The sequence below is a fragment of the Podarcis vaucheri genome (genome assembly GCF_965113315.1).
Source record: "Podarcis vaucheri genome assembly, chromosome: 17".
Classification (NCBI taxonomy): Eukaryota; Metazoa; Chordata; class Lepidosauria; order Squamata; family Lacertidae; genus Podarcis; species Podarcis vaucheri.
In genome coordinates, this window is record NC_138755.1 from 8,145,162 (window position 1) to 8,168,724 (window position 23,563).

The 23,563-nt window shown below is 46.5% G+C and overlaps 1 protein-coding gene across 3 annotated transcripts in view; it reads left to right on the forward strand.

Moving 5' to 3' along the window:
• The first annotated feature begins 3,431 nt into the window (after positions 1 to 3,431).
• RLN3 (relaxin 3) overlaps positions 3,432 to 23,563 on the forward strand; it is an 82,386-nt gene continuing 62,254 nt past the window's right edge. For 2 of the 3 annotated variants that reach the window (XR_014215019.1, XR_014215020.1), the window contains exons 1-2: positions 3,432 to 3,660; positions 6,975 to 7,485. Coding sequence is in view for 1 of the 3 variants with exons in the window: in XM_082205588.1 (XP_082061714.1) it covers positions 3,501 to 3,660; positions 6,975 to 7,231 (417 nt within the window). In the remaining 2 variants the exon portion in view is untranslated. Of the gene's footprint in view, positions 3,661 to 6,974; positions 8,335 to 23,563 lie in introns of those variants that run through there. The other variant, XM_082205588.1, reaches the window with a different exon arrangement.

Sequence of the window (23,563 nt, forward strand, 5' to 3'; positions counted from 1 at the left end):
CTAAACAACAACAAATTTTACTGAAAAAATGAGAAGCTGAGAGAAACTGATATTGACAGATACATCCATCCCTGCTTATATCCAACTATGGGGCTACTGTGAGCAATATTAATGTTGGATACAACCCTCTGTTTCAAAATTCTGGATGTTCTGCTCTCCCATATCCTAGGTATTCTGGATCCTTATTACTGAATTATACTGTTTTACTGGTTTCTGTCTTGTAACACTTGTTGTTTTTTCTACAAAGTTGCTACCATGCATAAAACAAGGTACAATTGCACAATGGGACTTCCCCCCTCTTCTCTGCACCCCCTAAATCTGCTCTGGAGGGTTAGGGAAACCCCAAAGGAGGTTTAGGGGGCATGTGGTTTGTGGGTGAAGTGGGGGAAAGTCCCAACAGGCAAACAGACCTCATTTAGCTCTATGTTGGATTCCACCCATTGCTTTTTATGCTGTACTTTTTGTATGCTGCTTACAGATTTTAAAATATTAAGCAGATGAGAAATCTTTTTTTCGGGCAGGAGATATAGAAGTATAATCAGCTGTAAAGGTAAAGGTCCAGTCGTGGCCGACTCTGAGGTTGCGGCGCTCATCTCGCTTTATTGGCCAAGGGAGCTGGCGTACAGCTTCCGGGTCATGTGGCCAGCATGACTAAGCCGCTTCTGGTGAACCAGAGCAGCACACGGAAATGCCGTTTACCTTCCCGCCGGAGTGGTACCTATTTATCTGCTTGCAGTTTGACGTGCTTTCGAACTGCTAACTGGCAGGAGCAGGGACCGAGAAACGGGAGCTCACACCGTTGCAGGGATTTGAACCGCCGACCTTCTAATCAGCAAGCCCTAGGCTCTATGGTTTAACCCACAGTGCCACCCACGTCCCTATAATCAGCTGTACCAACAGGCTAAAAAATAGCTTCTATCCGTGGGCTGTTAGGCTGTTGAACAGAAAATAACATAGCGAAATTGACTTGCGAGGTGGTGTGTTGTTCGATAAGAGATTGAATGGGGGGGAGATGCTCGTTTAAATTCATTGTACACAGGTTGTACAAAGACAATAAATGTATTGTTGTTGTTGTTATTATTATTATTATTATTATTATTATTATTATTATTATTATTATAAATTATCCCACAGTCTTTAAATTTTAACTGCTTTTAAATGTTTTCAGAGTGGTTCTATTTAGCCTCATTTTAACTATTTGAAGTTCGCTACACTGAACCAGCGGCGGAGCAAGCTGATTGGGCGCCTGGGGCGGCACGCGTGCCCTGCACCCAGGGGTGGGGACAGCCACCTGTGGGGGCGGGGCCAGCCGTCCACTGGGCGGGGCCAGCCGGGCAGGGTACTCCGCGGGTCCTCTGAGGAGTCTGCTTGCTCCTCCCACTCTGTCACCCTACAGCTGGGGGGGGGAGGTGGTGGGCGGACTGTTTGGGGCAGCACAGAGCCTGTGAGCGCCCAAGCCGCCGCTGCAGGCCCCACGGTGAGTGCCACCCGGCATTTTGTCACCCCCCCCCAGTGGTGACACCCGGGGTGGACTGCACCCACCACTGCCAGGAGATCCCCCAAACTACTTGCTCCTTCAACAAGAGTGTGACCCCCCCCAGCTAGAGCAAGCAGTACTGTCGCTCAGCTGGATGGAAGAACCCCCCATTCACAGCATCTCAGTCTTGTCTGGATTTATTTTTAGTTTATTATCCCTCATCCAGCCCATTATTATGACCAAGCACTGATTCAGCAAATCCACTTCACCACCTAGAGAAGATGGAAAGGAGAAATAGCACTGGGTGCTGTCAGCATGCCGATGACAATGCCCTCAAAAACTCTGTACGACTCTATTCAGTACAGTGGTATTTCAGGTTACAGACGCTTCAGGTTACAGACTTCGCTAACCCAGAAATAGTACCTCGGGTTAAGAACTTTGCTTCAGGATGAGAACAGAAATCGTGCTCTGGTGGCGCTGCGGCAGCAGGACGCCCCATAAGCTAAAGTGGTGCCTCAGGTTAAGAACAGTTTCAGGTTAAGAACGGACCTCCAGAACGAATTAAGTACTTAACCCGAGGTACCACTGTATAGACATTCAACCACTTGTTTCACAGACTAAAAGGTAGAGGTAAAGAGACCCCTGACCGTTATGTCCAGTCGTGACTGACTCTGGGGTTGTGGCGCTCATCTCGCTTTATTGGCCGAGGGAGCCAGTGTACAGCTTCTGGGTCATGTGGCCAGCATGACTAAGCCGCTTCTGGCGAACCAGAACAGCACCCTCCCCTTTTGCAGCCTTCAGAGGCTACTTTCCCACAGGGAAAGCAGAACACAGCCAACATGGCTAGGAGCTGTGGTGGACCATATGGACAAACAATATATCAAAGCCCATGCTGTGGCCAAATTCAGATTTATTGACAAATACATGTAACTTATTTTTGTTTCATTATCATTGCCTCTAGTCCCCTAAACTGGACGTTCTACTATATTTCTGTATGGTTTCGACAAAGTTTCTTTGTGTTGTCACAATTTGCTTTTTTAAACGATTTGTCTGACCTATCATACCCGTAGGAAGATCGTGATTACTTTCCCCCCCAAACTTCTCTTGTTTGGCCTCCCCAGCTATTTGTTCCCTGCAAATTCTCCTTGTTTTATATTTTATCTGTAAAGGTAAAGGTAAAGGGACCCCTGACCGTTAGGTCCAGTCGTGGCCGACTCTGGGGTTGCGGCGCTCATCTCGCTTTATTGGCCGAGGGAGCCGGCGTACAGCTTCCGGGTCATGTGGCCAGCATGACTAAGCCCTTCTGGCGAACCAGAGCAGCGCACGGAAATGCCGTTTACCTTCCCGCCGGAGCGGTACCTATTTATCTACTTGCACTTCATGCTTTCAAACTGCTAGGTGGGCAGGAGCAGGGACCGAGCAACGGGAGCTCACCCCATCGCAGGGATTCGAACCGCCGACCTTCTGATCAGCAAGTCCTAGGCTCTGTGGTTTAACCCACAGCGCCGCCCGCATCCCATTTTATCTGTATCTATGTTTAAAAATCAACAAAAGTTAAAACAGTAAATGGGGATGAAATACTCATGCAGTGTGAATAAGTACTTTCTGTCCTGAATCTTTTAACCTTCAACTTCACGGGATGGCCCTGAGTTCAAGCGTTATGAAAGGGGGGGTGGGACACCTTCTCCACTTCCTCCGCACCAAGCGGTACCTCCGTCAATGTGCAGCTCCAAAAGGCCAGGTAAACACAATTCCGCACTTGCCATGCTGATAACAAAGAAAAGGTTATCTCTGACTAGCTAGCGTTATCAATAGCAGTCATCCCGCCCCCAAAAAACCCTGCCCAGTGTCCAAGAAAGGTCTACATCCCTCCCTGATGATAATTGGGTAGATAACCTTGAAGGACATCCTCAATCACTCATGATGGTATAAAGAGGAGCAAGGCACATTGAGAGCAGGCAAGAAGGCAAATAGGAATTGTGCAACGGCCAGCATCTCTCGACCATCCTGCCCGAGTCCAGCCATGCCCAAGATCCTCCTGGCCCTGGTACTTGGGGTGCTGCTGTCTGAGTTGAGGCTGCCAAGTGAGGCCAGGACACCACCCTATGGTGTCAAACTGTGTGGCAGAGAGTTCATCCGCGCAGTCATCTTCACTTGTGGAGGATCTCGCTGGAGACGGGCAGGTGGGTGCTTGGAGAGCTGGGGACTGTTGACCAGAGAGGGGGTGGAAGAGAGGAGGAACGAGGCTTCGTCTAGCCAGGACCAGTCCTAACATTGGGCAAGAGTGACACAGCTGGTTTTCACAGGTCCAGCAAATTGTTAGTCATTTGATTTTACCACAGTGGCACCTCAGGTTACAGATGCTTCAGGTCACAGACTCCGTTAACCCAGAAATAGTACCTTGGGTTAAGAACTTTGCTTCAGGATGAGAACGGAAATCGCACGGCGGCAGCAGGAGGCCCCATTAGCTAAAGTGGTACCTCAGGTTAAGAACAGTTTCAGGTTAAGAATGGACCTCCAGAACGAATTAAGTTCTTAACCCGAGGTACCACTGTATTGTTATAGTTTTATAGTTTTTCAAAGGGATGTGGGTGGCACTGTGGTATATATCACTGAGCCTCTTGGGCTTGCTGATCAGAAGGTCAGCGGTTCGAATCCCTGAGATGGGGTGAGCTCCTGTTGCTCTGGCCAAACTAGCAGTTCGAAAGCATGCCAGTGCAAGTAGATAAATAGGTACTGCTGCGACTGGAAGGTAAACAGCATTTTTGTGCGCTCTGGTTTCCGTCACGGTGTCCCGTTGCACCAGAAGCAGTTTAGTCATGCTGCCACATGACCTGAAAATCTGTCTGCGGACAAACACTGGCTCCTTTGGCCTGAAAGCAAGATGAGCACTGCAACCCCAGAGTCGCCTTTGACTGGACTTAACTGTCCAGGGGTCCTTTACCTTTTTTTGCCTTTTACTGCCAGAGAGTGAGGCAAGGGACTCGGGTGACAAAATAACTTGGCTACCACGCAGTTTGCCTGGATGCACCATTTCTTTATTTTATTGCATTTATATCCTGCTTTTTCCTCCAAGGAGCTCAGTGTGGCATACACAGTTCTCCTCATTTAATCCCCACAACACTGTGAGGTAGGTTAGGCTGAGAGGCAATGACTGGCCCAAAGTAACCCCAGTTAGCACCATGGCCAAGTGCAGTTTTGAACCCTGGTCTCCCAGGTCCTAGTCCAATGCTCTAACCACTACACCACACTAGCTAAAGGCAGGTCCTGGTTGGAGACTCTTGGCTCAAGGCTGTGGGTGGTGGTGAGCTGTGCACAGCCCCAGCACAGATGCTACCGATGAGATTCTGATAAACAGAAGCTTTGCATGGAATTTGCCCTCCTAATTATGCTCAGAAATGATCTTCTGTGAATTATGACATTGAATACGTGCGTGCATGAATGTCCAATATGTATTTGACATTTGGCACCAGTATTTTATATCCAACGGTTTTTCAGTAGCAGTAGTACATGTTTTATATGCCCTATAAGATATCGAGCGACAGAATAATTTGGCCACAATAAGGAAATTTTGTCCATGGCATGATTATTTTCCACCTAGTCATTTTGACACTTCGGCACCCTATTTGCAAAATTTAACAATTCCAAAATACATATAAGCTTTCACTTTCACAAGATTGAATATACTGCCTTCGGCTGTATTTGAGGGTCGATTTCAAAAAATTCCACTGGAAAAACAGTTACCGTACTTTTCTGCCTTTAGGGTTGTTTTTTTTACTAAAAAATGATGTTTAAAAAGGGGGGTTGCCTTATACATGGGAAATCTCCCCCCATTTTCTTAATTTTCAGTCCCCCAATATAGAGGGTGTCTTATACACAGGGGCGTCTTATACATAGAAAAATACAGCATGTCCCTGTGGAGATGGCAGTATGGAGTCAGTGGCTCATGTGTTTCTGGCTTGCACTCTTTATGAAGATTTGAGAAGTGAGGTTATTACCCCTCTATTATTGTCCATGCCGGGTTGCTAGCCATGTCCTTTCTTTTAGCAGATCAAGATGATCAGGTGACAGCAAAAACTGCAAGGTGTTTAGTGGGGGCACTTAGAATAAGATCTATTATTTGATTATTGATGTAAACCCGCAAAATGTATTTTCTATAGCTAAGTTTTTGCCTCTATCTTCAGTACATTTCATTTCATTTTATTGCTATGGCTAGTGGCTGATGCAAATAAATATTCTTCTGATTCTGATTCTGTTTTATAGGATGGCCGACCTGTAGTAGCATAAAGTTTTTACTAACGTCATTCATTCATTCATTCAGCCACTCAGAAAGCATCCTCTTGAACATTTAAAAAAAGAACAATCAAATTTAAATAATTACTGCCAATTCATTTATTTGCTTATCATATTTATAGGCTTTTTTTTTTTTTAGATGAATGTCCCCCAGGCTCCTTTGTTGCTGGTGGCTTATTCTGAAATTTGAACTCTAGCTGAAAATTGACAGTTACATTGCAAAGTTTGAAAATTTACTAGAACTGGAATTTGCTGAATGTTTTGCTTCGGTTCTGCTGTCCCCAATCCATCCCTTTCTTTCATATAATATAATACATTGGATTGTTAACAGGGGCCATTGCTGGATCCATAAACGACTGTGGGATTTGTACCCACAGGAGGCAGCGATGTGTCCCAACTGGGATGACTTTAAAAGAAGCTTAGACAAATTCTGGAGGTTGGTGGGACATGGGTGGCGCTGTGGTCTAAACCATTGAGTCTCTTGAACTTGCTGTTTGGAAGGTTGTTGGTTCGAATCTCTGCAACGGAGTGAGCTCCTGTTGCTCTGTCCCAGCTCCTTCCAGCCTAGCAGTTCGAAAGCACGCCAGTGCAAGTAGATAAATAGGTACTGCCAGTGCTTTGTTTCCCTAAAAAAATGTTTGGGATACTCTCATTTTGACTCAAGAAAATCACCATTTTTCTAGTTCAAATTGGGGAAAATAAATACAGTAAATGGACAAAAGTACAAAGATTCACAAAATGTTTAGGGGTATGCGTACCCCCAGAAAAAAGCACTGGGTACTGCTGTGGCGAGAAGATAAATGGTGTTTCTGTGCATTCTGCTTTCCGTCATGGTCCTCCATGCATCAGTAGTGGTTTAGTCATGCTGGCCACATGACCCAGAAAGCTGTCTGTGGACAAACGCCAGCTCCCTCAGCCTGAAGTGAGATGAGTGCCGTACCCCACAGTCAAATTTGACTGGACTTAAATGTCCAGGGGTCCTTTACCTTTCTTTACCTCTTATGTTCTTATGACTCAAGGTGCAGGTCCATGCCATGACACAAATTTGCATAATATTTGCTTACAGATGCAAATTTAGGCTGACTTTCAGAAAATACCCCTGGTAGGGATGGCATGATTTTGAACCCTGATCTCTCTTTCTGTTTGCTGAGCCACATGCATTTGCCTGCTCCTCCCAATTTTCCATATTGGCTTCTCGTTGCAGGAAATGTTGGTGCCCTCCCCGGAGGAGATTCTGCGGAAGCCTTTGCTGCAACTTCCTCATCCAATGAATGGGTCCCGATCCACGCCCCGCCGAAAGATCCGTCTGACTATTATGGGAGCTGGCATGGCCAACAGAGCCACAGTCCCTCGGAAGAAACCTGGGGCTTTGACCGTGGAGCCCGAGATGTTTTGGCAGGACTGAGCAATGCTTGCTGCAAGTGGGGTTGTAGCAAGAGTGAAATCAGCTCCCTGTGCTAAAGGGCGGCATGTGAAGTTGAGTGTGCGTGTGGGTGTGGGTGTTTGACAAAAAGGGACTTCAAATATTCAAATATTTGTAAACTTGAAGCTCAGGCCATCAGACACAAAAATGTGCACACAGCCGACCATAAATATCTCTGTTAAAGCTCCACCCCTTTCACCAAGCTAGGAAAATGTGCCCAAGAATTATAATTCCCAGCATCCTATGAGACAAAGTCTAAATCACTAAGCCTCTTGGGCTTGCCAATCAGAAGGTCGGCGGTTCAAATCCCCATGACGGGGTGAGCTCCCGTTCCTCTGTCTCAGCTTCTGCCAACCAAGCAGTTCGAAAGCACACCAGTGCAAGTAGATAAATAGGTAATACTGTGGTGGGAAGGTAAACGGCGTTTCTGTGCACTCTGGTTTCCATCACCGTGTTCCGTTGCGCCAGAAGCTGTTTAGTCATCCTGGCCACAGGACCCGGAAAACTGTCTGTGGACTAACACCAGCTCCCTCAGCCTGAAGGTGAGAGGAGCGCCGCAACCCCATAGTCGCCTTTGACTGGACTTAACCGTCCAGGGGTCCTTTACCTTTACCTACCCCACACTGGCATACTGCCAGACAGCTCTCCTAAGTGGCTGCCTACACAATTTGAGTGGGATTTAATGATTCTGGCAAGTCCCAATTAATTGACAAATTCCCACTCTACCATTGCTTCCCTTATGCTGCTCCCCTCCTACAGCTGCTGTTGATAAACCTGAAGTTTGTTTTCCTACAGCCATTGCTGCAATAGGAAACCAAATGTACCTGCAGTCACAGTAGAACAAGGAACCCTCCCAAGTGGTGCAGAGAAACGCTCACGAGGAATGTGTCATGCCCTGGTCTCTTGAAGGTGTGTGTGTGTGTGTGTGTGTGTGTGTGTGTCCGTGTCTGTGTCCATCGCACGTTTTATCTTACGAATGTGCAGCTGAGTTTTGATTTGAGTAGGATGGCATTGCAAGCAACAGTCTTTGCCCCGCTGCTGCTTCTCTGTTCATCGGTTCCTTCTTCCTGGAGAAAGACAGTGTTTGTTCTCTTTTAAGATTGCACATTACGTGAAAGCTGAAATAAAAAGCTGACATGAAACAAAACAGAGAGATGAACTTTGTTGACATGAAGGGTAACAAGAAGGCCCTTCAAGGTGGATATAATAATAATAATAATAATAATAATAATAATAATAATAATAATAATATCAATGTTGATGGCATAAGCAGGCCTAAAATTAGAAATGCCACAGCATGTTTGCCTAAAGTATGTTTTAAACCAATTGGTGGGGGTTACTCCATGATGGTGCCATCAAAGCTAAATTTCAGAGAAGCCTCTACTAAGCAGAATGGGCAGGAGGACTCTCAAACACAGGAAAGCTAGCTTATCACCATATATATCACAGCCCAGAGTACCCTCCACATTAAATCCAGAATCTTAAATGACCAAGCTGCTCCACTGTCCCCCCTACGAGAAGTGCCTGAAGAATTCTGAGCAGATTCTGAAGAGTTTTGATAAGACCAACGAAATCTCTCAAAGTGCTTCATGCATCTGCACATACTTCCAAAGTTTCATTAAAGCCCTGGGTATGCAGGCAAAGTTGGCATTCCTCGTTCAACTGGGCTAGGTAAAAAGGAATGACTCTTGTGGGTCTAACCAAATGAATGCTGTATGCCAGGAGTTTTCAACCTTTTTGAGTCCATGGGTCCCTTGACAAACTACCTTCTTTCTGTGGCACCCCTGAGGGGCTCAGGAGCCCAGTTCTGTCACCCCTTGCCTGCAGAGCTGGCAGCCTCTTGTCCTTTTTCGAACACCCTCCCTTGTGGAGTGCTCCCGCAGCCGCCTCTCCTCTCCCCTCTCCTTGGGAGTTCTCCGGGCAGCCGCTGCTGCCGTCCCTGGTCTCTGAGCTGCCCCCACATCCCAAAGAGAGATGCCTCCTCACGTCACCCTACAGAAGCCTGGGCAGAGGAGGCACCCAGCCTTAGTGGCCAAATGGAGAATGGCCAAAGGTAACAAGGCACTCACCTCCCAGGCAGACCTTGCACACAGCAAGCACAAGCAAGGCCAGCACAGTGCCTGCTTGCCCACCCGGCCTCCCACTTGTCTGTCAATTTCGTTGGACAGGCAGCAAAGGCTGACAGACTGGCTGGCTGGGCTCCCTCGCCCGCTTCTTGCTTACTCCAAGGCCACCTCAGCTCCTCCTGGCCAGCCCCAGAGGCACCATTCGCCTGGGGAGCTTGTAGCCAGGGCTGCTGCAACAAACAGCTGTGCAAGCCTTTGGGAGGCAGAGAAACAAGAGGGCATCAGAGGAGAGAGGGAAGGAAAGAGGGACAGAGGTCAGGGTTGCCCACGGCAGTAACCCAGAGGTGGTGGTGGAGATAGTTTCCAAAATTTGGCACCAGAATCTCTGCACCATGCAGCAATCCCACCACACATGGAGGAATGTTCCAATGTGACCACAACAATGCCAGCATAAATTAGAGCAGGGGTCAGCAAACATTTTCAGCAGGGGGCAAGTCCATTGTCCCTCAGACCTTGTGGGGGGCCGGACTATATTTTTTTTGGGGGGGGGGGAATGAATGAATTCCTATGCCCCACAAATAACCCAGAGATGCATTTTAAATAAAAGGACACATTCTACTCATGTAAAAACACGCTGATTCCTGGACTGTCTGCGGGCTGGATTTAGAAGGTGATTGGGCCGGATTCAGCCTTCGGGCCTTAGTTTGCCTACCCATGAATTAGAGTAATCTTTGCCAATTCTGGATAGGCGGAGTCAGAGCCATAGCTTGGGGGTGAGACAGTGCCAGATTTACATATAAGCTAAACAAGTTATAGCTTAGGGCAGTGTTTCCCAACCGGTGTTCCGCGGCACACTAGTGTGCCGTGAGACACCGGCTGGTGTGCCGTGGGAGGGAGGCGGGCGAGTCGGGCGGCGAGAGGCGGCGGCGGCGAGGATCCGCGTCGAGCCGGGGACGGCTCCGCGGTGGTGGTGCCGAGCGGCGGGGCAGCGCGCGCAAAAGGGAGGAGTGCGAGACAGCGGAGGAGGAGGAGGCCGGCATGTCCGGGCAGCAGCAGCAACAGCAGCAGCAGCAACTCCCGGCGACGGCTCCTCCTCCGCCCGCTATCGCCGCCACCACCACAACAGCCGCCGCCGCCTCAGCTGCCGCCGTCCCTCAGTCCCTCGCTCTGCTGCCTCCTCCCACCCCGGCAAGGGGAAGGGAAAAAACGTTCACTTTTGTGCGTCCCTCCCGGCGTGACGCTGCGCGCTGACGTCACGGGGCGGGGCTTTAATGGTGGTGTGCCGCGAGATTTTTTTCCGGTAAACAGGTGTGCCGTTGCCCAAAAACGTTTGGGAAACACTGGCTTAGGGCCCCACTCTCTTGCCCCCCCCCATATGAGTCTTTGTAAATTGTGTTTCTAAAGGAACTTTTGTTGTTGCCAAATGCCAATGTGTTTGCATTATTAAGTTTGTTATGAATAAAAAAATCATTTTAAGTTAGAGCTTAATAATTATTTCACTATTAAAATACTTTTTTAAAAAATATTTTTATTGAACAATTTTAACAAACAAATTATCAATCAATATAACTTACATTTCCCTCCTTTTTATCCCCTCCCTCCCCTCCCACCCTCCAGAGACTTCCCTCAGCTCCCCTCTGTGATTTGTTTGCACATATTATTCTCTGCACGGTAAAAAGTTATACATATCATTACCTTATCTATCCTATGTTCTACTAATAAATTTGTGGATGTCTATTCAAAACCTGCCAAGGAATCCAAGTCCCTTTGTTGTCTTTTTAAATAGTTTGTAAAAAGTTCCCATTCTTCTTTAAAGTCACGGTTGTCCTTCTCTTGTAGATTATATGTTAACTTTGCCAATTCCGCACAACTCATCAGTCTTTCTTGCCATTGTTCTTTCCTTGGGACTTCCTCATCCTACCATCCTTGTGCTAACAAGATTCTTGCCGCTGTTGTAGCATACATGAATAAATTCTTTGTTTTCCTTGACAAGTCTTGTCCTAAAATAATATACTTCTTCTTAATTGTATTTCAGTTCAACAATTACTTTGAAAAAATACATATTTTGTTATGTGTTAATGGGTTTAGATACCTATTAGGTCCATAAATTACCATATAGCATATATTCAACACACACAAAAACAGTGACAATTTGTTGTTGACAAAGGACAGCTGGACATATAAAGGGCCCCATTACCTTCAGTAGCTTAGGGCATCATCAAACCTAAATCCGGCCCTGGGGTGGGGGCTGACTGAGGGTTTTGCTCCAGGTGAAGCCTCCAGAGGGGCATCACAAAGGCTCCCAGCCTCTCTCTGTGTGTACGCAAATGCGCATGGGGTGTGCGCCAAACTGGGTCTTTTGACTCGAGTGAAATAAAGCCTAGTTTCACCCCTGGGTGGATTGGAGTCCAATGCCATTTTCGCAATGTTTTCAGTGTGGCTTCCTGTATTCTTACAGAAATTGTATTTAGTGGGGGTTTAGACGCGGGTGGCGCTGTGGCTTAAACCACAGAGCCTAGGACTTGCTGATCAGAAGGTCGGCGGTTCGAATCCCCACGACGGGGTGAGCTCCCGTTGCTCGGTCCCTGCTCCTGCCAACCTAGCAGTTCGAAATGACGTCAAAGTGCAAGTAGAGAAATAGGCACCGCTCCGGTGGGAAGGTAAACGGCATACCTCGGGTTACATACGCTTCAGGTTACAGACTCCGCTAACCCAGAAATAGTACCTCAGGTTAAGAACTTTGCTTCAGGATGAGAACATAAATCGTGCTCTGACGGTGCGGTGGCAGCAGGAGGCCCCATTAGCTAAAGTGGTGCTTCAGGTTAAGAACAGTTTCAGGTTAAGAACAGACCTCCGGAACGAATTAAGTACTTAACCCGAGATACCACTGTACTTTGTTCCTCCACCCGGAGACCCAGATCATTCTCCAATGAGAAGAGTGGGGGGGGGTCGCCGACAGAGCAACCCCCACCCACTGCCCGCCAGGCTTTGAGGGGCGCCCTCATGGCGAACTGCGACACTTTGCAAGGCTCGCAAAAATAGCGCTGAGCTCGCAGGGCGCGTGAGCTGCTGCGTCCTTCTCAGTCCGGCTGCGCCCGGAGCGACCGTCGCCGCCCTCCGCCCACGCTACGCCTCTGCGCCTTTGCTAAGGCTCCCTAACGTTTTCCCACATTGCAGGGGGTTGGACTAGATGACCCTCGGTGTCCCTTCCAACTCTACAATTCTGTGATTCCCCCACAGCCCCGCACACGTGCTGGGAGGAATGGGCGCCCTGCCCACCCACCCCACCCACTCCCCAAGCAGGGGAAACGAGTGAGTTTGTCGTGTGAGTCACGATTTGGATGAGACACGATTTCCTCTTTACGGATCGCGGCGCGGCTCTTGCTTTTCTTCCACCCGCTTCCCCCTCCGCTCTCAAAAAGCCAGGAAGCCGGAGGAAGGGAGCCTTGTCGCCCCTTCCACCCCGGGAAGACGAGCCCCCATCGTCCCCGGATTGCGCTCCAAGAAGGAGCAGCCCGTCGCGGAACAGGCTTGGTGCGTCGCGGGGCGGAGCGTGATCGGGCAGCGGGAGGAGCGAGCGCCCCGACACTTGGTGCCCTCGAAAAGGAAAAAAGCCCCGAGGTCATTTCCTTCCTCCGCGAAGAGAAGAACCCGGCTCGGGGGGCTCGTCGCGCCTGAGTCCCGCCGGGGTCCCCGAGGGGCGTCTTGGGGAGCGCGCGGCTGGCCAAGCGGGCGCTGGAGTTTCCTCCCGGCGCGCAAAGGATGCCGTGTAAGTAACGAGGCGAACCGACGACTTTCTCCCCTGTGTCTCTCTGGGAGGATCCTGCTGGCACGGTGGGTCCTCCTCGGTCTTCTCTCTGGCCAGGTGGGACTTTGGCTCGCGGCCTGGGCAGAGGGGAAAGAGGATCCGGAGATGCGCGCGGGATTAGTCCCGGAGGCAAAAGAGCCGCTGCATCATCGACGAGGCTTGAGCTGCGCAGGCTGCTCGCCCGTTGTCCGGGTCCGGAGCCGGGAAGGGCTCCACCACGACATGGTCCCCGGCTCTCCTTTCATCCTCTTCTCTCCCTTTCTCCAGTTTGACGTTGTGTACGCGCTATGCCTTTAAAGCGCACCTCGTCCCCTCCCGAATAATTCTCTCCCCCCCAAATTTTTTTTATTGATTTTCAAAATTTATGACAAACATATCAAAGAAAACATCAAAAAGAAACACAAACAAACACGCAAACATACATCCTAACTGTAATCATTCCATTCTTGTTAACATTGTTGGGTGACTTCCTCGAATCCCCCTGGCTGAATTTCCATATATTGTAGCAGTTTTCCAAAACTAATTTCCCATAAAAATTACTTAGTTTATTAACCTCTTTCTTTCTTTTCATTTTAACTTTAAACATACTGTATTGTTCTATAACATCGCATATTTAAATCCTAGGCCAATCTGATACTTGCAAGTAATTCTATTTAAGTTATTTTAACATATTTAGCTAAATAGTCTTTAAATTTCTTCCATTCCTCCTGGTATTCCTCCTCCTTTTGGTTGCGGCCCTCCTGAAGAATTCTGGGCACTATAGTTTAAGGGTTGCTGGGAATCGCAACCCTGCGAGGAAGAAGAAGAAGAAGAAGAGTTTGGATTTGATATCCCGCCTTTCACTCCCCTTCAGGAGTCTCAAAGCGGCTAACATTCTCCTTTCCCTTCCTCCCCCACAACAAACACTCTGTGAGGTGAGTGGGGCTGAGAGACTTCAAAGAAGTGTGACTGGCCCAAGGTCACCCAGCAGCTGCATGTGGAGGAGCGGAGACGCGAACCCGGTGCCCAACTACGGTGCCCAAACTTATTTGAGGGCAAGGATGCGCTTTGAGTGGTCTTTTAAAAAGTCTCGGTATAGCACTCAGACAGCCCTAGAAGCCTGCTTTCAAACCATGGGATCCAGCTCAGCTAGGAAAAGTGACAGTAAGGAAAGAGACCTGTTCGTGCTTCTTTTCAAGAATGCAGAACTACTGTACACTGTAGGCTGGCAACCAGTTTTATGGGTCTGTCCCTTTAAGAAAGTGGAGGGGACTGCACTGAGTGGGTTAGGTTGATCTCTATGTCCTAAACGGGACTGGCAATAAGTTCCCATTGCTACAATCGCCTTCACTTCCCCCAGGAATTTACTTCTGCAGTGGCTCTTGGGCGAGCGAACTACTTGTATTTTAGGGGCGGGGGTTGCCTTAGTTAGGATCCCTATTGTCAGGGAACAAGAATAAATACTGTACCCACATAGGTGCATGGAGCCTGATTGCTTCTGCCTCGCAGGTGGGGAAACCTGGAATCATAGTTTGTTTCTGCTTAACAAGCCAGGATTGCTAGCCATGTTTTAAAAACCAAGGTTATATGTTGCTTTTGAATGCTGACTTGTTAGGAAGAAATAAACCCAGATCCCAGGTGCAGACATTGCACTAGGCTGGTTTGCCCACCTTTTCGTACCGGGGGAGGAGCAAAGTAGAAACACAGAGTGGTTTATCAAGGTAGACCTTATTGTTGCATGAAGACATGTCCAATGAGTGCATCTTTCAAAATGGCTACATCTTCTGTTAAAGGTAAAGGTAAAGGGATCCCTCACCATTAGGTCCAGTCGTGGCCGACTCTGGGGTTGCGGCGCTCATCTAACTTTATTGGCAAAGGGAGCCGGCGTACAGCTTCCGGGTCATGTGGCCAGCATGACTAAGCCGCTTCTGGCGAACCAGAGCAGCGCACGGAAACGCCGTTTACCTTCCCGCCGGAACGGTACCTATTTATCTACTTGCACTTTGACATGCTTTCGAACTGCTAGGTTGGCAGGAGCAGGGCCCGAGCAACAGGAGCTCACCCCGTCGCGGGGATTCGAACCGCCGACCTTCTGATCAGCAAGTCCTAGGCTCTGTGGTTTAGACCACAGCACCACCCGCATCCCACATCTTCTGTTAGGTACACACAATTAGCAGCATGGGCTGTAGAAGCTGCAAACAAAATAAAACTCTGACCGTGCATTTGTTAAGCCTTATATGATCACTTTGTCCAGCAGCAGACAGAGGTACATAAGGGACCCACCTCCCCTTTGTGGAGCAAGAAGTAAGAAAGGCGAGGCTTGGTGGCTTCTAGATACGATGGGTGACTACCAGGGTCAGCCAAAATTTGTGGACTCCTGGTTAAGGCAACAAAACATAGTTAGCCCTTACCATTCTTATGTGTAATGTTTCAACCATTGCCACTGCGAGAAAGGGATGGAGGTGGCGCTGTGGTCTAAACCACTGAGCCTCTTGGGCTTGCCGATCAGAAGGTTGGTGGTTCGTATCCGCACGGTGGGCTGAGCTCCCTTTGTTGTGTCCCAGCTCCTGCCAACCTAGCAGTTTGAAAGCACGCCAGCGCAAGTAGATAAATAGGTACCGCTGTGGCGGGAAGGTAAACGGTGTTTCCGTGCGCTCTGGTTTCTGTCACGGTGTTTTGTTGCACCAGAAGGGTGCATGCTGGCCACATGACCTGGAAAGCTGTCTGCGAACAAATGCCGTCTCCCTCGGCCTGAAAGTGAGATGAGCGCTGCAACCCCATAGTCACCTTTGACTGGACTTAACTGTCCAGGGGTCCTTTACCTTTTTACCTTTACTGCAAGAACAAGATTTCTCCACCTGTCCACTGCTGTGTCAAATTGTATGTGGAATGTAGTTAAGAACATAAGGCAAGGGTCAGCAAACTTTTTCAGCAGGGGGCCGGTCCACTGTCCCTCAGACCTTGGGGTGGGGCGGACTATATTTTGAAAAAAATAAATGAACAAATTCCTGTGCCCCACAAATAACCCAGAGATGCATTTTAAATAAAAGCACACATTCTACTCATGTAAAAACACGCTGATTCCTGGACCATCTGCGGGCTGGATTGAGAAGGCGATTGGGCCGGATCCGGCCCCTAGGCCTTAGTTTGTCTACCCATGACATAAGAAGAGCTCTGGTGGCTGAGACCAAAGGACCATCTAGTCCAGTGTCCTGTTCTCGTTGTGGCCAACTAGATGCCTGTGGGAAGCTCAAAAGAATGACCTGAGCACAGCAGCACTCTCCCAACAACTTGTGCTCACCTGCAGCCAGCATTCAGGGGCACACATTGCCTCTGACATTGGAGGCAGAACATGGAGTTATGCAGTCAGCAATGGCTCCCACTGGATGCTACCTGTGGCGTTGCCAGTGGTGAGTCCCACACAGCTGCTTCCCCTGCCAGTCTTTGTTTTTTTATTCATTTTAATTAATTTTTCCACTATAACAATCCAATCAAATCACATTAAACATTCCAAATTATACATTGTTATGGAAAAATTCTGGGTGCGGGGTTACTCTGCCACCCAGCTCATCGGACTAAGTCCGTGGGTCCCTGCGGAAGAAAATGAGCTCAGCCGGATGCAGGAGCAAACTGCAGAAGATCCAAGTTTATTGCGCAACAGGTTCAAGGCGAGATTGAACCGCGAGAAAGGGGTGGCATGAACTTTTGAGATTTCCCTCCATGTCCCAGAATACAGTGCATGAAACGTCACGAATACATTATGGGAAGGTTGGGTTTCACAAGTTACATCATGAATATACTTTACACGTCATGAATACATTATGAAAAGGTGGGATTACATTAATTAGCATTTTCGGATGAGGGAGGGGGGATATGCGGAGCGGGAAATATACATAGATACACATTTATTGAGTACCGGTGGTGGCAAGACAATGGGCCAGGAATATACATCGTCTGTCACCTAGTATTGCCCGAAGGAAGGATTTGCAAAACTATCTGACAGGATTAAGAAGTTCCTGCGTACTGTGACCTGCCGCTTTGGGGATTATGGAAGTAGGGACAGCATCATGGAGTCCAAGGGGAACTGAGTTGAATGGCACCGAGAACGAGCAGATCAGAACCACGGCTGATTTTATATCAATTTTTGAAGATTTCAGTGATTTCTAAGCCACTCTGTACTAGAGAGCAAAAGCAGAAACAGAGTGGATACATTGTAACAGGATTTTGACAGTATTACTTGAGAGATTATGGAGGACAGGGGAGGGGTGATGGAGTCCTAGAGAAATTGAGCAAATATATTGTAGTGAAGAAGACATTGCCCCCCCCCCGTTCCGTATCAGTCCCCCATTCGGAGATAGATTTGCATTAAAGTTCTGTAAGAACTTGCAAATCTTTTCTCCGCACCCTAAATCTCGGTGAATGGGATGTGTGGCTTTATGCAAACCTGAAAGGGACTTGCAAGCCATGCCTCTTACGGTCATTTGCAAGTATATCAGTGCAGGTAGCTGCATATAGGGTATTATATAAAGAACATCTCTTGTATTTTGTTGCTAAATTACTTGTGGCATTCTCAATAGTGTTTTATGCTTTGCACCTAACAGGAAGGTCTAATTGACTGAAAAATGCAGTTGGTGTTTTGTCCTTCGCCATTTTTGTGTGTTTCTCAGGTGTCAAGCTAGCTCTTTTGTGGTCTCACACTGACATAGTGCTACAGCAACACATCCTGTCTGTTGAATCCCCTCAGGGCTTTCATTTAACCATGTCGCCTGGCATTCACCATAGCTGGCACAGGTTTGGGCATCTCTGAGGGAGATGTCTTCGCCTTGGCCTTTAGCTATGGGATTTTATTATAGGCTGTGGTTTTGCACGCATGGGGGTTGCTCACTTGCACTTAAAGGACCAAAAGGCTAATTGCAGCCTGGATACACGTGCCCAATTCAAACTGAGTCCAATTTGAATTTATCTTGCCCCATGGTTCTCAACTCTTCAAACCAATCTGTTAAAAGAAAACCATTCTTAACAAGGGCAGTTGTCCAAATAAGTCAATTTAAGTCTATAAGGAATCATTCCTGCTAAACCAAAGCATATCCACCTTCATGTTTCTTAGAAGCTTCTCCTTGGTAAAGCAAGTTTTAGCACATTTTTAAAATGGGTAGGGAAGGTTGGCATAGTGCCAGGTGGGACAACGAATTGTGGTTATCTAAACATTGGACTACACAATAGTGTGAGCTATTAGAAAGTATAAAATGCATGAGAATTCTCCACTGGTGTGTAAGGAATAAGACATTAAACATAAAAACAGTTACACACAATAAATTGCCCCCCTTTGTGGAAATCACACTGTCAGACACATTTCAACATTCTTACATAATAACACATAATACAAAACAAAATAATTAAATATCTGTTGCATATCTTGACACCATTGTGATCTTTTACGTATGTATCTTTTGAATCTTGGAGCAGAGGCTTGAGGTTCAAGTGAAAAGATGTCCTTGTAAGTCAACTCCACCCCCCTTTGTCAGGCCCACTCCCCCAGCAGTCTCTGTTGTCTGTTGTTGCTGGTCTTGCGATGGCGAAGTACTGAGTTGAGGGGTTGTTGCTGCTTTTCATCATTGCACATCTGTAGAAGTGATATCCTGTAAGGGAGCAGGGTTTTGGGGTGACTTAAAAACACAGTTAGACAAGGAAAGGGCAAAAGGTAAAAGGGATGTCCTCCAGTTTCCATGGGAAGCTGCAAATAATAACAATCTTAGTGGATTAAACATTTTATTCATTATCACATTTCCATATAATTACTGTGATTATCTGCTAAGTTTGTTTGCTTTCCTTCACTTAATTTTTGTTGTTGTTGTTCTTTTCATATTATAAAATAAAAAATTACTCCACATGTATAGAAAGAGAACTGTAAAAAATACAAAGGTTAAAAAATAAAAAAGAAAGCAAAAAATTAGATTACCAGTTAGATGAAAATGGACTTGACACAAAGACATCAGATTCAGAAAATAACTATTATTAAATAGTACAAAGATATTATCAAAACCACACATATTACTACTGGACTGGAAAAAATGGAAAAACAATGAGGAAAACTTAAAATTCACCATGTGCTATTCAATAAAAGAACTTCGTGAGACTGACTTTCAACATGTGATGAACATGTCCCCCAAAGTAAAACACAAACACACAAAAATGAGCTATGAGGAACCAAAAATAAATAAATGCTAAGACACACAATTAATAAGTAACCTGAAGTAATCTGTTTTGGCATTCTAACATCCCAAATGAAAATAAAAGTGTTTCTTGATGTGACATCAGCTGTAATGTTAATAGCGGAATACTGGGAAATGAGTTAATACCAATAAAATGATGTGACATCAGCTGTAATGTTAATAGCGGAATACTGGGAAATGAGTTAATACCAATAAAATGAATGGCAATTTAAAGTTGTGCAGGTACCTTGCACTAGCCAAAATGACAGAATTAGTAAGAAATGCTCAGGCCAAAGGTAAACAAGTACCATTCCACAAACAATGTTTGGTTGTGCTTCGATTAACTTCATAGACATCATGGAGAAACTGATTAAATAAATGAAAACAGATTATTTGTAACTTTAAAAAATGTCAAAGGCACAAAGAGATAGAGGTCACTAATACAGCAGGGATTCAGACTTGTTTCACAGAACAGAAAGAAAGTTGCTGTGGGAGGAAAAGGGACAAACACTTTGTTATCAGGGTTCACATATCCTGTTAAAAGGGAAAATTATTTCATGTGAAAAGCCTGTCAGGAAATGCTGTTCCTAAAATTCCCAATCAGGGGGGAATGCTTTGATATTTACCTGTGAAAAGAATTTTGCATGTTAAGATTTGGAACCTGGAAAGCTCTTGACTTTTGATGGGCTAGTTTTTTTTTTTGTTTTTTTTTTTGTAGCCTTTTGTCTTAAGTAGCCCCTGGGGCAAAGACAGATTAAGGGTGATTTCCCTCAATGGTTCTGACTTTTCTTTTACATTTGGAAGAAACCTCCTCTCCCTCCTTACAGTCCCCCCCCCCGTCCTCTCTCTCTCTCTTCTTTAGCTGATCTAGCCTCTGTGCATGTGCAGAGTTCATGTCTCAGCAAACCTTTTGTACTATTGAAAATGTTGCATCCTTTGGCTAAATTAACATTTGAATAAGGGAAGGGAAGGGTATGGAGTAGATTTTGAAAACAGGGTTTGATTTTAAACAAAAAAGAGAAACTCAGCAATTTAAGTATTTACCAAAGCTAGCGATTTCGGCCCAAGCAAACGAGACTGCTTCCTTTATGTACAGGAAAGGGCTAATATCCCTCTGGCCATTCGCGGAACAATCAACCGCTCTCTTATTTATGAGTAAAAATGGCCAGAGAGTTAGAATTCATAGGAATTTTTTTTTTTTTTTAAACATTCTCAGTCATTTCGGCCTTACCATTTGCAGACAAATGGATTGGTCAAGGCTAATTCTACTTGATTATCCATTTGTATGTGCTTAAACTTTGAGTAGACTTTTAAGTCTGATTTTTGTAAATAATAGACAAAATGATAAACACTGTAATCACTTAAATGCTTGATATCACCAGTTCTGCTTCAAACATCATGGCTTTCACCTCTCATCACACCTTTTAAAAAACAAAGAGCCAACCTGGGCTGAATTTCAACTCATCAGCCACAAATTGGGAAAGTTGAAAGGGACCTGGGGTCATCTAGTCCAACCCTAAAATACAGGGTTCATAGCAAGATTTGTACTACCAGAAACACACACATACCTATAGAAATTATCTTTAAAGGAAGATTGAAGTTAACATTTTCCTAAGATAGGGAGAGGATCTTTTATAAAGCAAAGTTAATTCAATTGATATAACCACTCACAAATAATTACAACAGCCATAGATTTGACAATTTTGTTGAACTTGCAGAGCAATAGTAAGCCTAATCTATGCCCCCCCTTGCAGTTTCCTTTAAAGGAAGCTTACTCAGGAGTAAATTTACCTGGCACAGAATAAGAAGGAGAAGGAGGGAAAAAAAAAACCCTGAAAGAGACAGAATGAAACAGGGGGGGGGCATTTTCTAAGAAAAGAGGCCAGGAAGTCTTATAGAGACTGATATCAGGAGCCTTACAATAACTCTTCTGTCCAACCAAATCAAAGTTAAAACTGGACTCAGATATTTTCTTAGAAGGAACACCATACTTTCATAGGCATATGCTTAATGAAATACATACACTGCATTTTAGCTTGAGAGCAGTTGGCTCAACTAGGCTTTTGCAGCAGAAACATTAGGTTATCAGCACCTTCCAAAGTAAGACTGTAGACTCGCAATCTCAAAAGTTGGGGCAAAGCAAGAGGTGGGGTAAACATTTGCACACTTCATTCTCATTTTCTCTTATTTAGGACTGCTAAGATCCAGCATGACTTCCTTAGATTTAAATTTTGAAGCAAGCTTGCAGTTTAAACTATGCACACTTAAGAAAGGCAGTCTGCCAGAGACAGAAGGAACAGACAACACACATAACGGACAACATGTAAACATACATATTCTCATATATGTATTAACAGACAACACACATAACAGACAACATGTAAACATATATATTCTCATCCTTTAGTTGGTTATTGCAAGGAGATGGGCCACTACCTTTGGCTTCATTAAGTGAAATTAGTAGGAAGGTCCCACATGGTTTTATGAGCCTCCTTGCCTCTTCAAACACACCACCAGGTAATCAGACTGGTAGGGCTCACAACGCTTGGTTGACTGGGTACCCCTTTATAGATGCATGCGTTGCTGTTGTTGCTTTTTTGCTTTTTCCTTTTTTTTGGGGGGGGTGTCTGGGATAGAGAAGGGGAAAAAAGAGGGGTTGATTAGGATTGGTATGTCTAGGGGTTTGGTACGCTTAGTACAGGGACGTATAGTAAAGAGGAGAAGGGGCTTCTAGTTGCCTGGCAACTTCCTTAGTGGGTTTTAGAGAGCTCTAGCTATCCGGTTCCTTGCGTTCCATTTCCTATTTCCTTATTTCCTTATTTCCTATAACCTGGGGTCTCTTTCCACTCTGCCGGTCCTGCCCAATTCCTCATGGGCTATCCCTCCTGGCAACCTCCTACCTATCGTCACATCTCAGGAAAAGGGGCCCTACTGGACGCCCGCGCCATGCAGTGCCAGATCGGGTGGTCCCTGGATAGAATTTCGGGTCGAAAATCCCCCTTGCTTTCGGAAGCGAGCTTACAGTACACGTGGTATGTAGCTCGACCGGTGCGGCTGGGATTGGGATAGAAAGCAAGACCACTTCCTGCCCCCTAGAAAGGACGCTCGGGAAGATCGGAAAGAGAGCTCCAACCCCTTGCTTTCAACTGGGATGCCCGTTGCAGAGAGTCGGCTATCTTTCAAGTCGGGTCTCTCCGTCTTACTTTCGGGCTCCCAATTGGTGCGGCTGGCTGGAGATTTTAAGGAAAAGGGATAGAGCTCAGAACCCCCCTTTCGGGTTGAGCAGCGGTCCACGGTCTCTCTCACTAACCGGACCAAGAGAAAGGCAAGAAGGAGCGATAGAGAGGAGGGCAGAGAATTCAGTTGCCAGGAGACTTCCACCCCCTTCCCACCAGTGCACTGGATTTTCCTTTTTCCTTATACTCACGCGTCTTCTATGATGATCCCGGGATCGATGAATAAGCCGGCTGGATCCCTCTTTTGCTCCCCGGCTGAACTCCTAGGGCTTTCGATTACCGCCCAGAAGATGGCTGGGGGTCCAAAAGAATCTTCCCAGGCAAAATGGCCTGGAGCCGGCTGAAGATTTCGGGGCCCCCAGTCAGCAGCTTGGGAGAACCACAAGCCCCACGTTGGGCAGCCAACTGTTATGGAAAAATTCTGGGTGCGGGGTTACTCTGCCACCCAGCTCATCGGACTAAGTCCGTGGGTCCCTGCGGAAGAAAATGAGCTCAGCCGGATGCAGGAGCAAACTGCAGAAGATCCAAGTTTATTGCGCAACAGGTTCAAGGCGAGATTGAACCGCGAGAAAGGGGTGGCATGAACTTTTGAGATTTCCCTCCATGTCCCAGAATACAGTGCATGAAACGTCACGAATACATTATGGGAAGGTTGGGTTTCACAAGTTACATCATGAATATACTTTACACGTCATGAATACATTATGAAAAGGTGGGATTACATTAATTAGCATTTTCGGATGAGGGAGGGGGGATATGCGGAGCGGGAAATATACATAGATACACATTTATTGAGTACCGGTGGTGGCAAGACAATGGGCCAGGAATATACATCGTCTGTCACCTAGTATTGCCCGAAGGAAGGATTTGCAAAACTATCTGACAGGATTAAGAAGTTCCTGCGTACTGTGACCTGCCGCTTTGGGGATTATGGAAGTAGGGACAGCATCATGGAGTCCAAGGGGAACTGAGTTGAATGGCACCGAGAACGAGCAGATCAGAACCACGGCTGATTTTATATCAATTTTTGAAGATTTCAGTGATTTCTAAGCCACTCTGTACTAGAGAG